Source organism: Chlamydotis macqueenii, chromosome 1, assembly GCF_036417535.1.
Source record: "Chlamydotis macqueenii isolate bChlMac1 chromosome 1, bChlMac1.mat, whole genome shotgun sequence".
NCBI classification, from domain to species: Eukaryota; Metazoa; Chordata; class Aves; order Otidiformes; family Otididae; genus Chlamydotis; species Chlamydotis macqueenii.
This window is the reverse complement of record NC_141556.1, coordinates 84,011,277-84,025,430: the sequence shown is the minus strand read 5'-3', so window position 1 is coordinate 84,025,430 and position 14,154 is coordinate 84,011,277. Positions and strand designations below refer to the sequence as shown.

The 14,154-nt window shown below is 46.9% G+C and overlaps 1 protein-coding gene across 1 annotated transcript in view; it reads left to right on the top strand.

Annotated features, from left to right (window-relative positions):
* Positions 1–14,154, top strand: part of A2M (alpha-2-macroglobulin) — a 32,428-nt gene that overhangs the window by 15,392 nt on the left and 2,882 nt on the right. The window contains exons 16-31 of the mRNA XM_086758757.1: positions 223–393; positions 1,026–1,167; positions 2,867–2,978; positions 3,324–3,552; positions 5,323–5,449; positions 6,092–6,213; positions 7,530–7,581; positions 8,037–8,120; positions 8,528–8,704; positions 9,199–9,283; positions 10,370–10,526; positions 10,869–10,943; positions 11,225–11,390; positions 12,380–12,603; positions 13,175–13,393; positions 13,698–13,825. Coding sequence (XP_086614883.1) covers positions 223–393; positions 1,026–1,167; positions 2,867–2,978; positions 3,324–3,552; positions 5,323–5,449; positions 6,092–6,213; positions 7,530–7,581; positions 8,037–8,120; positions 8,528–8,704; positions 9,199–9,283; positions 10,370–10,526; positions 10,869–10,943; positions 11,225–11,390; positions 12,380–12,603; positions 13,175–13,393; positions 13,698–13,825 — 2,270 coding nt within the window. The remainder of the gene's footprint in view (positions 1–222; positions 394–1,025; positions 1,168–2,866; positions 2,979–3,323; positions 3,553–5,322; positions 5,450–6,091; positions 6,214–7,529; positions 7,582–8,036; positions 8,121–8,527; positions 8,705–9,198; positions 9,284–10,369; positions 10,527–10,868; positions 10,944–11,224; positions 11,391–12,379; positions 12,604–13,174; positions 13,394–13,697; positions 13,826–14,154) is intronic.

Here is a 14,154-nt window from a genome sequence, read left to right as displayed (position 1 = left end):
ATAATGACCAGAGTAACATGCTGTCCACAACAAAAAAGGCAGTATCTCCACATGTAGATCTCTTTTTTGACTCGCAAATTCCTGTTGCTCCATTCACGGGGAGGATCATGGCAATGTGTATATGTGCGCAGGTGATGTGACTGTTATGGTGGTTGCATCCAGCTCCCTCTGTTGTGTTTTGTGACAGTGAAAATGCCAAATACCTTGTCTCTTTCTTCATAGGTGTATAACTTGCTGCCAGTGAAGGAATTGCATGACTATCTCTATGGTCCAGACGTGCTCTTGGAGGATCCCCTGGATAATTGCATCCCCCTGAAGAAGCTAATTCTGAATGGGATCACCTATTCTCCAGTAGTAGAGATGAATGAAGATGACACTTACAGCATCCTAAAGGTATAGACCTCTTACATGGTTGTGGAGTGGAGTGGGAGAAGGACTGAGAATGCTTAAGCCTTCTGTGGCATGATGCAACACAACGAGGGAAGGGTTAGGGTTGTGAATCTGAATGATCTGACATTCACAGAGGCAGGTTCAGTGGGTGTCATAAGCTTCCCCTGTCTTGCCAGTTTTGCTTCCGACTTGGTGGAAAAGGAATCAGTCTCAAAGTTTTCTTCTTACAGGGCAAGCTTTGAGGTTGACTTGAAATGAGATTCTAACAAGAAGTAAATAACAAGAAGTGCCATTACAATTACCCTAAATAAATCAATATGTCCTTGAGCTGTATCATAGCTGCAGATATTTCCTTCTAGAGAGAAAACTCTGTGGCTACTCCCTGGCTCATCCTGACGCCTAGGCTGGAATTGGACTGGAACCAGTGCCCTAGAAAGAGAGGAAATCTATCCTTTGGTCTCTCTGAGCTACCCAGGCACCCAGACCCAAGGTTGGGGGGATCATCTTAAAGTCCAGTCCACAGACAGTAACAGCTTCTCCTTTTGAGGCAGTAAAATACCAATGTCAAGTCTGCTGTGTAAATCTCAATAGGAAGCAGTAACAAAAAAAAAATATGTTGGGTTTCTCTCCCATAGGAAATGGGTTTAAAGGTTTTCACAAATACCAAAGTGAGGAAACCTTGGTATTGCAGAACTGAGAATTCAATGCCTGCAGGAGCCGGCCTTACATCATCTTCAATCGTGTCTGGAGCACCTATGTATGCAATGAGGACAAGTGGTAAAGGAACTGGGTCTTCTTATCACCTCTGTTCTGAGTAGAGATCCTGTCTGCATTTTGGGGTGAATATTTAAACAAGAGCTGAGGTTGTGGATTCAGCCCTTGGAAGCAGTACTGAAGTGGTGGGTTCACAGATGTCAGCTTCTGTATGAGTGCAGGGCTTATCTCTTTTGCTTGGTTGTGAAGGTCTACAGATAAGCTTTGATAACTCCACATTAGAAGTCAGCAGAACTAGGTAGTTTTCAAAGACTCTGGCAGAGCAGAGGATATTATTCTGCTGCTGAATTCTCTGTTCACCAGGGTTTTACAGAAGACTTTTCAGATACCACTTAAGGGTTCTCCAATATGATTTTCAGTCTGTCCTCTTTGACTCATTCAGTTTTACATATGGTCAAAACCAGATAAAGTGGATGACAAAATTTTCAGTGACAAGCTGGTAGACTTTAGGGGCTTAGAGTGGTAAGATGTGTGTGGCAGAAGTCCAGTCTGAAATGAACCCACCCTATTTCTAAGGGACATCTCAACTCTTGCACTGTAGCTGTTTGGGCAACATAATTGGCCATATCGTCCTCCAGAGTATCATATTAAAGGAAATGTCCTAGAAAACTTGAGTTGTTCTAGCTGGATAGCTGATTCGGAGAGTTTTCCCTTGGCACAAGAACCTGTGCTTTTGTACATGTCCAGTTTTAAGACAATTTCAACTTTTGACACAAGTCGCTAAGATGCAGGATAGATGCTTTTTAATTATTTTAAACTGGAATAGGCAGCAGTAAGAAGACTGAAATACCACAATATACAAATACAAGCGAGCCGCCTGTCAATCTTGCTAGGAGCTATGTGATACAGCTTTGATTAATAGCATCTTTCACTTGTGCCCCAACACCTTCTCAGACTGTGGAGTATCCATAGTATGGATACATGCTAGCTACACAATTTTTATCTAAATGTAGAAATTAAAAGTAAAGATGACCAAAACTGGAATTTAGTTAAGAATTTCTTTATCTATTTGGGTGGATTTCTCTTTTCATCTCTAAAAGCCAAGCAAACCAAGTCCCACCCACCCCATCTTTGTTTCCCAGTTGTTCAAAACCTAAGTAAAATAAAGGCTTTTTTTTTTCAACCAAATTTCATCTCAAAGTCAGAATATTTTCTTAAGAATAACTTTTGCATATGAAAATTTCATTTTAGTCAAAAAGTCTATTTTTACCCCTCCCAAATTCCAACTGCATGTTTTTAGTTTGAGCATCTTCAGTTAGTTCTTGAGGAGGCCATAGATTTGTCAGGGAGGTGGTTTCTGAGTCACCGTGACCCTACAAAAAACACTGCAAGAGAAGGATGTTCAGTTGCTAGCTAGCTTGATAGGATGGAGAAGAACGTCATGTTAAGATTGTACCTGAAAGGGAAAAGGCTGCTTGCATAAAAGGTCATAAATAGCTCTTTGCTCTAACTTCCTTATTTAAACCTTTTGAAGTGCTAAACTTTGAGGTTTGCTGGAGACTAGCGGGAAATAATGGAAGGCTAGGTCTTGCTAATAAGCTCTGACACAGAAACTTCACTGCTACTGGTACCAGTGCTTGCTACTGCCACAGCAAACATCTGCTGCCAGATGTAGATTACTGCTTTTTCACACTGAAGCATGATGATTCTTGCTTGTTTAGAATTATCATTAGTGATTTATTTTCCATCTCATCACATTCAGGCCTTCAGGCAGAGAGAATTCATGCCACGTTAACCACTACTCCTGAAGAGCTAACAGAGACAGTTCGAAAGTATTTCCCAGAAACTTGGATTTGGAGTTTAGTATCTATAAGGTGAGCACTTTGGGCTAGTTCCTTCCTTTTTAATAAAAATGATTTTATAAGGTGAAAACACGAATCCCTACATGTTTACTAAGCCTTTTCAATGCCAAGAAGTCATTCATTGCTTACAGAGATCACTTGGCAATCCTCTGAGACGGAATTACCTTCAGCCATGGTTAGGTTTGTCCAAAGAGTGGTCATGTCTGGAGGAAGATGTGGGGTGACCTTACAGTAACAAACATACTGTGCCCCTTCATTCACACAGGCTGTACTGTTCAGTAGGCTGACAGAGATACAGATAGTCACCAAAATTCCATAAAAATAATTCCTCTGTCCTTGCCGTCTGTGCTTCACCAGCTCTGAGGGAAATGCTGATCTGGATGTGACCATCCCTGACACCATCACCGAGTGGAAAGCCAACGCATTCTGCACTTCGTCAGAGACGGGCTTTGGCCTGTCCCCAACAGTGTCCCTCAGAGCCTTCCAGCCCTTCTTTGTAGAGCTCACTATGCCCTACTCTGTAGTGCGTGGTGAGTCCTTCATGCTGAAAGCCACTGTTTTCAACTACCTGACTGCCTGCATCAGGGTAAGGAAGGTTTAAATCCTTGTCTGTAGTTTTGTGTCTTCTTGTAGAGCTCTTGCCTTCACCTAGCCTTCTTATCTTATCTCTGAGTAGCCCTAGAACCTTTACCCCTGAAATTCTTATGTTATTCATAGAATGATACAATGGTTAGGGTTGGAAGGGACCTTCAAAGGTCATCTAGTCCAACCCGCTTGCAAGAAGCAGGGACATCCCCAACTAGATCAGGTTGCTCAGAGCCTTATCCAGCCTGGCCTTGAATGTTTCCAGGGATGGGACATTCACCACCTCTCCGGGCAACATGTTCCAGTGTTCCACAACCCTCAGTGTAAAAAATTTTTTCCTAATATCTAATCTATTTTAAAACCATTACCCCTAGTCCTGTCACAACAGGCCCTACTGAAGAGTCTCTCCCCATCTTTCCTGTAGGCCCCCTTTAGGTATCGGAAGACTGCTATAAGGTCTCCCCGGAGCCTCCTCTTCTCCAGGCTGAACAGCCCCAACTCTCTCAGCCTTCTCAGCCTGTCCTCACAGAAGAGGTGCTCCAGCCCTCTTACCATCTTTGTGGCCCTTCTCTGGACCCTCTCCAACTGGTCCGTGTCCTTCTTATGTTGGGGGCTCCAGAACTGGACACAGTACTCCAGGTGGAGTCTAACAAGAGCAGAGTAGAGGGGCAGAATCACCTCCCTTGACCTGCTGGCCACGCTTCTCTTGATGAAGCCCAGGATGCGGTTGGCCTTCTGGGCTGCAAAAGCACATTGCCTGCTCATGTTAAGCTTCTCATCTACCATCACTCCCAAGTCCTTCTCCTCTGGGTTGGTCTCAATCCATTCTTTGCCCAGCCTGTATTTGTGCCTGGGATTGTCACGACCCATGGGCAGGAGCTTGCATTTGGCCTGGTTGAACTTCATGAGGTTTGCATGGGCCCACCTCTCCAGCCTGCCAAGGTCCCTCTGGATGGCATCCCTCTCCTCCAGCGTGTCGACGGCACCACACAGCTTGGTGTCATCTGTGAACTTGCTGAGGGTGCACTCTATCCCACTGTCCATGTCGCCGACAAAGATGTTGAACAGGGCCGGGCCCAACACGGACCCCTGAGGAACGCCACTCATCACTGGTCTCCACTTGGACAATGAGTCGTTGACCACCACACTTTGAGTGCAGCCATCCAGCCAATTCCTAATCCACCGAGTGGTCTGTCCATCAAACCCATGTCTCTCCAATTTAGAGAGAAGGATGTTGTGTGGGACAGTATCAAATGCCTTGCACAAGTCTAGGTAGATGATGTCCGTTGCTCGTCCCTTGTCCACTGATGCTGTCACCCTGTCATAGAAGGCCACCAAATTGGTCAGGCACGATCTGCCCTTTGTGAAGCCATATTGGCTGTCACCAACCATCTCCTTGCTCTCCATGTGCCCCAGCATGGTTTCCAGGAGAATCTGCTCCATGACCTTGCCAGGCACGGAGGTGAGGCTGACTGGCCTGTAGTTGCCCGGGTCCTCCTTGTTTCCCTTTTTAAAAATAGGGGTTGTGTTACCCCTCTTCCAGTCATTGGGGACCTCACCAGACCACCATGACTTCTCAAATACAATGGCCAGCGGCTTGGCAACTTCATCCGCCAATATATTCATTCCTCATATATACTCCAAATGCAGAACCCACAACTCCAGCTCCCTGCTCCTTTGCTACTGAAAAAATAGCTATTGCTATGAGTTCCTAGCTCCCTCTCTCTCATGATTACCCTTCTCTGACTGCATCTCTCTCTACAACTGGCAGGTCAGTGTGACTCTGGCTCAGTCTACTCATTTCCTGGCTACTCTGGTGGAAAATGAGGAAGAATTTCATTGTCTCTGTGAGAATGGGAGGAAAACCGTGGCTTGGCTGGTGACTCCCAAATCTCTAGGTAAAGATCTTAGCATGCTGAAAGCTACAGGGAGATTTTCTCTGTGCTGTTCTCCCCATTCAGGATCAGATGTTAGAGCAATACAGTTTCCCAGGAAACACTGCAGCTGAGTGTCTATGTCATCTGGAGCTAATCGGGAGGCAAAGGCTGGCAGACTTTTAGTGTTCAAGGCTCTGTCTGGCACCACAGGCAATAGCATCAAACCTTACATCCCTTGGACAACATCTGAAGCCAGAGACATTGCTGGCCAGCAGGGATGCTCTGTCAACTCTGTTCCTTCCAGACATTAGATGATTGTCCCATGGGATCTTCATACTTTGTTTTTGCTGTTGTTGTTATGTGCTGTGGTAGCAGCTGTGGTGTGCATGCAGGGTAGCAGTGTGCTGAACAGCAGTGGAGATGGTGAGTCCCACCAGTGTGGTGACCTGGGTTCTGGAGAAGAATCACCAAAATAGAGTAACCTTTTAATGTCAGTGGAGCTCATCTGCTCCAGGATGGCTTCTGATACAGATAGCTATGTTCTTGTGGGAAAGCAGTAGGGCCCAGGTGTGACAGAAAATCCCTATCTGTCAGTGTACAAGTTGAAACTCCTGAAACTGGCAGTGACTCTCATTGCTTGGCACTGACCCCTGTTTCCTCCAGGGCACATGGAGTTCTCGGTGACCACTGAGGCCCTGCAGAACCAGCAGCCCTGTGGGAATGCCATCGTGGAGGCCCCTGAGAAAGGACGGAAGGACACAGTCATCAGACAGCTGCTGGTGGAGGTATGTGGGCTGTGGGAAGGGGAGGACTGAGTTTTCTCACAGGCTAGATCGTACACTGTGATGCAATTGGACAGGATGCTAGATAATCTCATTTAGACTCTTTCCCATCATGATCTTTTGAGGTAACTTCCAACCTGGGCTGGTCTATGATTCTATGATGAGATCACTACACAGCGTGGTGTTATGATAGTTTTACATAGTCTTTATACTTTGGCAGGGCTGCATAAAAACTACAGGTTAATAACACAGTGTTTTGCAGTACTCTAAGCTTCCTCTATCCCCTAACAGCAGGACTCCTGCTCCAATCCATCTTTCCCTTTGTCTCTTACCTGTCACCTCCTGTTTCAATACACCGTCTTTACAGCTTCTCTCCTGCATTTGGGAGACCCTCAGTAGCTTTGCTGGTCAGCCCATGCTGCCTTATGCTAGTTGAGTGGCCAAGCAAATGGCCTCTTAAGCTGAGTGTAATGCAGCTCTGGTTTGCTACCATAGTCTAGCACCAGGATGAAGGTGGGGGATTCAAGGCACCTATGGGAATTCGATGCCCACAGAGAAGTCCCCTTGAAACTATGGATATTATAAAAGTCCATGAAAATGTGCTAAAATTTTACCACTTATCTGTTTCCTGTGTCAAGAAGAGTCACTGATGCTATGTGGTATAGAAGGAAATATTATGTGGCAGTATTGCACATTCTTTATAGGAAAATGCTAGTTTATTGTACTAGTGTCGTAATCTGGCAGGTAGATTCTTAGCTATTCTTCTTAGCTTTTCTTTGTATCATAAGAAACCTAATGCTTGCCTACTGTGCTGTATGGCATCCGTAGTGTCACCAGATATTACAGTGCACAACATCTGCCCCTTCTATTATCTACAGATACATTTTTTTTCCCCTAAAGTATCTGCAACATTATGATAAATAGCACTGCAGATATCTCTTCAGGACAGCCCTCTAGAGAAACTGTGAGTTTTTGCTAACAAAAGCACTTACCGTAATGCTGCAGTCCTCTTGTTACAAGCATGTAAAGTGTCTCTTGCTGCGTATGATAGTTGCAGGTCATCCATGTGATTGTCCTGCAGTGCCTTCCTTTCCTTTTCCTGTCCTTCCTCCACATACAACACCAATCACTTAGGATCATGTTTCTTATATGTGCTTAAATTATTATTTCAGAGCTCTGTATTTCAGGGAGTGTTTGTGATTGTCTCTCCTTCTCCAGTTCACTCACTTTTCTTTTCACATATCCCTACATCCTTAAGGATTCCTCTGTCTGTCTGTACTTCCTGTCTCACTAACGTCTCGCCTTCTTGTTTTCCCAAGCCTGAAGGAATTGAGAAGGAAACAGCCCAGAACTCTGTTCTCTGTGTAAAAGGTAAAGCCTTCTCTCCTCATTTGTTCTTCTGTGGTTTGATGGGTGGGATGTGCCTGAAGGAGGAAGATAGTGCTGCCTCCACCATATTCCAGATAGGCTGATGTTTTTATGCAATCAAAACATGTCCCATCAGTTTGGAGCCTTATACCTAAGACAGAAGAAAGCCCTAGAGAATGGACCATCCTTCCTAAGCACCAGAGTATGGGCTTCTGTTTTTTTAGTGTGCCTGAAAAATTTTTCCTGAAAAATCTGTAGAGGTGCGATCTACAGTGCCTAACAGTGGCTGAGGGTGGTTTTATGCAGAGATTGCCTTATATCAGGGAAAAACAAAGTGACTGACGTCAGGGCATTTCTAATAGGAAGTGTTCCTGTTGTTTCACTGAGGTCACCTCCCCTGCCATAAGCCATTTTTTGGTGCCTGCACTGAAACTGCTCGGGTCTTGTTTCTCTGTCAGGAGTGCCTGTGAAAGAGAAGTTTTCCCTGTTGCTACCCTCAAATGTGGTACAAGACTCAGGCAGAGCATATTTCTCAGTTCTGGGTGAGTGAGTAGCCTGGGAGAAGAACCATTTGCTGTTTTTCCTCTCTGTATTGGCCTCCTGCCTCACAGCTTTTTCTCCTGGTTCCCAGCACACCTCACTCTGCTCTTTCATCCTTTCTTTCTCAAGCACTTTCCCTTCCAGTTGTGCTCTTCCTTTTCCCATTTCTGCATGTCCTTTTGTTCAGAGTTCTCTGCCAGTGCCCTAACCTTTCTCTTATTTCCCTCCTTTCCTTTTCTCTGTTGTTCTATGTTTCATTCCAGGATCTTTATCAATCTCGTTTGTTTTTTTGGTTTTTGTTTTTTTTTTTTCCTGTCATTTGCTGCTTCTCTCATTCAGTAGCTCCCTCTGATTTTGACAGCCAGCCCTGAGTTTTGTTAATATCCCTCTGGTACCTCCTGTTCCCTAGGTGACATCATGGGCACTGCCATGCAGAACCTGCACCAGCTCCTCCAGATGCCATTTGGCTGTGGGGAGCAGAACATGGTCCTTTTTGCACCCAACATCTACGTCCTGGTCTATCTGAACAAGACAGGGCAGCTGAGTGAGGAGGTCAAATCCAAGGCCATTGGATACTTAGTGAGCGGTGAGCTGGGATACAGCTTTTACTTCTGCTTTGGCTTTTTTCCAGATCCTACTTGGAGTGGTTCTGTCAGATGTTGGCCAGATGTGGAAAGAAAGCTTCTGTCATGCACAGATGGTCTCTGCTGTATGCCTGAGAAGGCCCTTCACTGCTTTTTCCTTTATTACTTTCTGTTGCTTAAGCATTAGGGTATCTGATCATTGTACCCACTTTTCTCAGCTCCCTAATTGGGTTTCAGTGCTATAGGGTGACCTGCTACAGTGACTTGTCCATTGTCACTAATGTGCCCTGCCTTCCTTCTGAAGAAAGGCAGATGTTGCTTCTCCTCATGCAGTACAAGCAGTTCATGGAGGTGGGGATGTACCAGTCCTTCTTATTGGCTAGGATAGGACTGACCTACTCCTCTCCCCTTTGCTTTTGCTGATACAGCTGTTTTTCTGTTTCTTCGTCCCTCAGCAGAGTTTCTCTGGTATCTGAATCTTAACTCTCCATTGCAGGTTATCAGAGGCAGCTGAACTACAAGCACCCAGATGGCTCTTACAGTACCTTTGGACCACGTTATGGCCAACCAGGGAACACCTGGTGAGATTTCAATGTCATCTGTGCCTCCACTATATGCTCCTCTTTCTCAGCTACACATTTATAATAAATGCTGCATGACAGTAAATAGGAGATGCTGCTGTAGACCAGGAGGGTTTCTAGAGCTAGTGTGATTCCTGTGCTGCCTCCTACTTAATGAAATAGGCTGCATCAGCTGAAGCGCATGCTCCCACCAGCAGCTCTGTGGACCGTGACAGATGAGAAAGAAATAGAGATAAATTGGGGAAGAAAGGAGCAGACTTCACATCCTGACTGAGGAAGGCTGAAGAGTTGTAGTGGCAGCTCTTCTAGACTAGCGTCTGCTGAGAAGGCTGCTGGGGAAGGTGTTTCCATATAAGTGGAAAGGATGATAATTGTAGAGCTGTGCTGCATGGTTTTTTTCCCAAGAGTGTTTGTGTGTTACTAAGCAAAGACAGCCTGGAGGAGTGTGTGTGTTGCCAGTGGGCCTTACTGCAAGGTTTTGCATTGCTCCAACATATCATTGCCATGCATTTTCAACTTTAGGTAAGGGTGAGAATGGATGATTTCATCACCTTTGGTTTGCTTTTAGTCTCTGAAGCAGTACTTGGTTCCTGACAGCAAGTTGGCTACTCACCATATGCCTGTTTCTTCTCCATAACTGCTTGTAATAACTCTAGCAAAAACTCTTTTAATGTGTTTTTCTTTACTTTCCTCTGGGGAGTTCTGGGAAACCCATGAGGCATGGATTTCTAGTGCAAGAGTTCTGCCAGCAGACCATGAGCTGGCAGGGATTTAATTATTATTCTCTGTCATTTTGATTATTACTGTTATGCAGATGTTGGGCTAATTGGCATGCAATACCCTACTCTTTCCAAAGAGATTTGTTTAGATGCAGATCAACAATCGCTGTCCTTCAAACTGTAGCCTCGGCACAAAGGCATCACAGGGTTTTATGAACCAAGAGAGGGACAAGAAATCAAGGTGGGAAGCAGTTTTTTTTCAGGTGAAGTTATAATATACGTGTGGTCTGACTGATTGGCCCACAGTTCCCCAGGCCTTCTTGCCTTTCTCCAGACAGGCCCTTTAACTGCTCTTTCTCCCTTTCAGGCTCACAGCTTTTGTCCTCAAGTCCTTTGCCCAGGCCCGGCCTCACATCTTCATAGATGAGAAGCACATCCAGGATGCTTTGGTCTGGCTGTCCTACAAACAGAAGGAGAATGGCTGTTTCCGCAGTTCTGGGACACTCCTGAACAATGCTATGAAGGTAACATGTTTGCTTGGTTGTTTTTTTTGTGAAGCTAGAACTTGACCATAAGTCAGATAGGTCCATTTGAGCTTCTTGAGCATACAGGCAGATTGGAAATTCCCATCTCAGTGGCAAGAACTAGACAGCCAGAGGCCATTCTGTATGATCACCACAACAGGAAGGAGGATGAAGGCTAACCTGCATTTTATAAGTGGTATTGATACCTCCACATCAGCTGCAAGGGGGAGGTGGAAGCTAAGGGTCTACAATGCAAAATAAAATATTACCACTGGAGCGGGAGAAAAGTCTAAACATAAGATGCTAGATGGGATCAACATCTACCTTTGTGTTTCCTTGCAGGGTGGAGTGGACAATGAGGTCTCACTGACAGCCTACATCACTATCGCGTTGCTGGAGATTCCTCTGCCTATAACTGTATGTGGCTGTACTCTAACTTGAGTCAGTTATGTTGCGACAGCCTACATAGTACTGCCCAGAATTTGATCCAGATTGGAAAAATGACTTAGTTGTTGAGCCCTATGATGGCAGCAAATAATTCTTACAACTTTGGCATTTCTGGAACACATTGTACCCTACTTGTTCCAGAACCTCATTCCGGCAGAACCCTCCACAAAGTTCAGTGGAATGTTTTGTCATTAGTAAGGCAAAAACCTCATTTCTCCCCAGCCTTCTAATCAGTGGTTATCTCCCCGCAGCATTCAGTGGTGCGTAACGCTTTGTTCTGCCTGGAAACAGCAGCAGATGAGAAAGAAAACCACGTGTACACCAAAGCACTGATGGCGTATGCCTTCGCCCTGGCAGGGAAGGAGGAGAAGCGGAAGGCATTGCTTGGCTCACTTGAAAAGGAAGCCGTGAAAAAGGGTTAGTGTTCCAAGTCCAACCCACTGGCCTTACATCTTCCCTTGATAAAATGGCATTTATTGGTGGGGCAATAGCTGCAGGAAACGGCTTCTGTGGGTGGGGAAAGGTGGAGGGAGAGGAAAAACCTGCGCAAAGGGGTTATGTTTTTGAGAACTCCCTCTCAGTGCCCAGTCCTACTTCTCTCCTCCGAGGGAGTTCACCAGGAAGCACCAGGCACCATCCCCATCAGTGCTGAACTAAAGGGTAGCTCTGCTAACATCTCTCCGCAGTCCGCTCCTCGTGCCATACCAGGCACTGCTTAGCAAAGACTTTAGAATGTTTACGGCCCCTCCTTCCTTCCAGTGTGCATGCTCAACTCTAAGCTTACTTTGCACAGCACAAGGAATGATAAATTGGAAAAGAGCTGCATGTGTTGAGAGAGAAAATGAACATAAAGGTCATTTTGGAGGCCATAGCATAAGCTCTGAGTCTTCCAGGATATCAAGTAATGACTCAGAAGCATTCTGGTAAAGTCAGGCCGGACAGTGGGTTTGCCCAAGCATTGGGTAGCAGAGTTGTGAAGGAAGTATCCCCAGCACCTTTTGCCTTTTCTGGCTTCAGGTGACTATCAAGCTCTGGTCACATTTTTGGGATCATTTTGCCTCACAGAGCTTGTCACTGCCCGACCCTGGCATCTCTATTCAAAAAGGGAAGGAGTGTCGTCCTTCTTAGGTCCCTGGTTTTTTGAGGTCCCCAAGCCCATAAATGCCTCCGTGAATCTGGGGTTTAGGACAAAGTGGTATCCAGGCCTGAGGACTGTGCCTCAGCAGCCTCAGGCTAGTTGCAGCAAATGAAGAGTTGTCCAACCCTTCCCACTTCATCCTGCATAACAGACACATCCTGGAGGCTCTACCCTCCCAACTGGGCTGGTAGCAGGTCAAGAGCTCCCTTGCAATAATTACTACTAATTGCTCATTGTCTTGTCTCCACGCTCCCTGCCTTCTGTGAAGATGGGTCTGTTCATTGGCAGCGGCCTGGGAAAGAGCCAGAGGTTGATCTCCCATACTATCGCTACCGAGCTCCCTCTGCTGAAGTGGAGATGACGGCCTACGTGCTCCTTGCTCACCTCACCATGCAGCCAGCACCTTCCCAGGAGGAGCTGTCACTTGCATCTCTCATTGCAAAGTGGATCAGCGGTCAGCAGAATCCCAGTGGAGGCTTCTCCTCCACCCAGGTGAGCTACTTCCCTGCCGCCACCTCACACATTGATGTGAGAAGATGGGAAGTGCCAGAGACCCAGGTGGGAGCACAGTAAGGTTCACAAAGGCGGAGACTGTAGCCCTGCAGTATGTCCCTGCATTATCTGCCATGGTTGCCAAGTTCCCAAGAAGCTAGAGGCTAGTATGTCAGGAAGTGCCTCTGGGAATGACTGATAGTTTGGTTAATTACCTGGTTTTCTTGACACTGTGGGGCAGAATAGTAGGGACACAAGGGATGTGTGTCTGTGCCATCGGAGGGGGCTCCCACTGCAATTTGTTTGTGCATATGAAGTTGCGAGCGAGTGAAGGCTGCACAGAGCTCCATGCCAGGGGGCTCAGGGAACATGCAACTGCTGCGCAGAGGACATAGGAAGGAGATGGAAACCTGCAAAAGCTGCTTGTTCCCTCTGTCCTTTCTACTTAAAACTGGAGAAAGTGAAGAGCGGAGGGGAGGGTACCTGCCGACAGCAAAGGGCAGGCTGTGGGAGGACAGGCTGTGGACAGGCTGACTGTATCCTCCTGGGTGCCGGTACCCATCTCTTTCAGGACACAGTGGTGGCTCTCCAAGCCCTGTCCCTGTATGGAGCTGTCACCTATGCCGAGAGCGGAGCAGCTTCCACAGTGACCCTGCGATCTGGAGGGGACTTCCAGCAAGACTTCCAAGTGGATCCCACAAACCGGCTGCTGCTCCAGCGCATGCCCCTGCCCCAAGTGCCAGGGGAGTACAGCACAGAAGTGTCTGGTGAAGGATGTGTCTACCTGCAGGTGAGGGTGATGGGGACAGCTGGCATGCTGGGAGGGGAGCCCCTTGCCAGGCAGGAGCCAGGGAGAGGGCAGAAGGGTCAGGGAAGAGGGGAGAAGTGGGAGGGAAGGCTCTGGGAGAAAGAAGAGGAGAAGAGTAGAGGTGTGTGGAGGAGAAAGAGTGGCAGGGAAGAGGGGAAGAATCTGCAATGTGGAGGAGCTGTGAGAGTGGGAGAAGTGGGGAAGCAGGACAGGGAGAGAATGCTGTCTCTCACATGTTAAACATGCATGCACACACACTCACACAGAGATGCTGGCTCTCCCCTAGACAAGCCTGAAGTACAATGTGCCGCCGACGCAGGAGGATGCACCCTTCGTGCTCCGTGTGTACACGATTCCAGAGACATGTGAGGACTCCAAGGCTCACAAGATCTTTGACATAGGCATAAATGTCAGGTGAGTCTGCATTTGGGTCTGAGCCTTCCTGAGAAGCCATGGGAGCTGTAGGAAGGCTGGTGGTCCAGGGTGAGTCAGTCTGGAAGGCCTGGAGGGGCAGTGCATCCTCGGGAAAAGTGGGCAGGAAGCAGCTGGGCAGGGAGGAGAGGCTGTGGAGGAAGGACATATCCTGCAGTGGTGGAGCTGTCTGAGCAGCCCAGGGCTGGGCTACTGAGAGGCTCCACAGGGGATTAGGAGACCCTGGCATAGCTGGAGAAGAAAGTGCTGGGCTGTCAGGATGAGGTTGGGTGCCAAGTGTTGTGGAAAAGGTGGAAGTGCCCCTAGCTTTG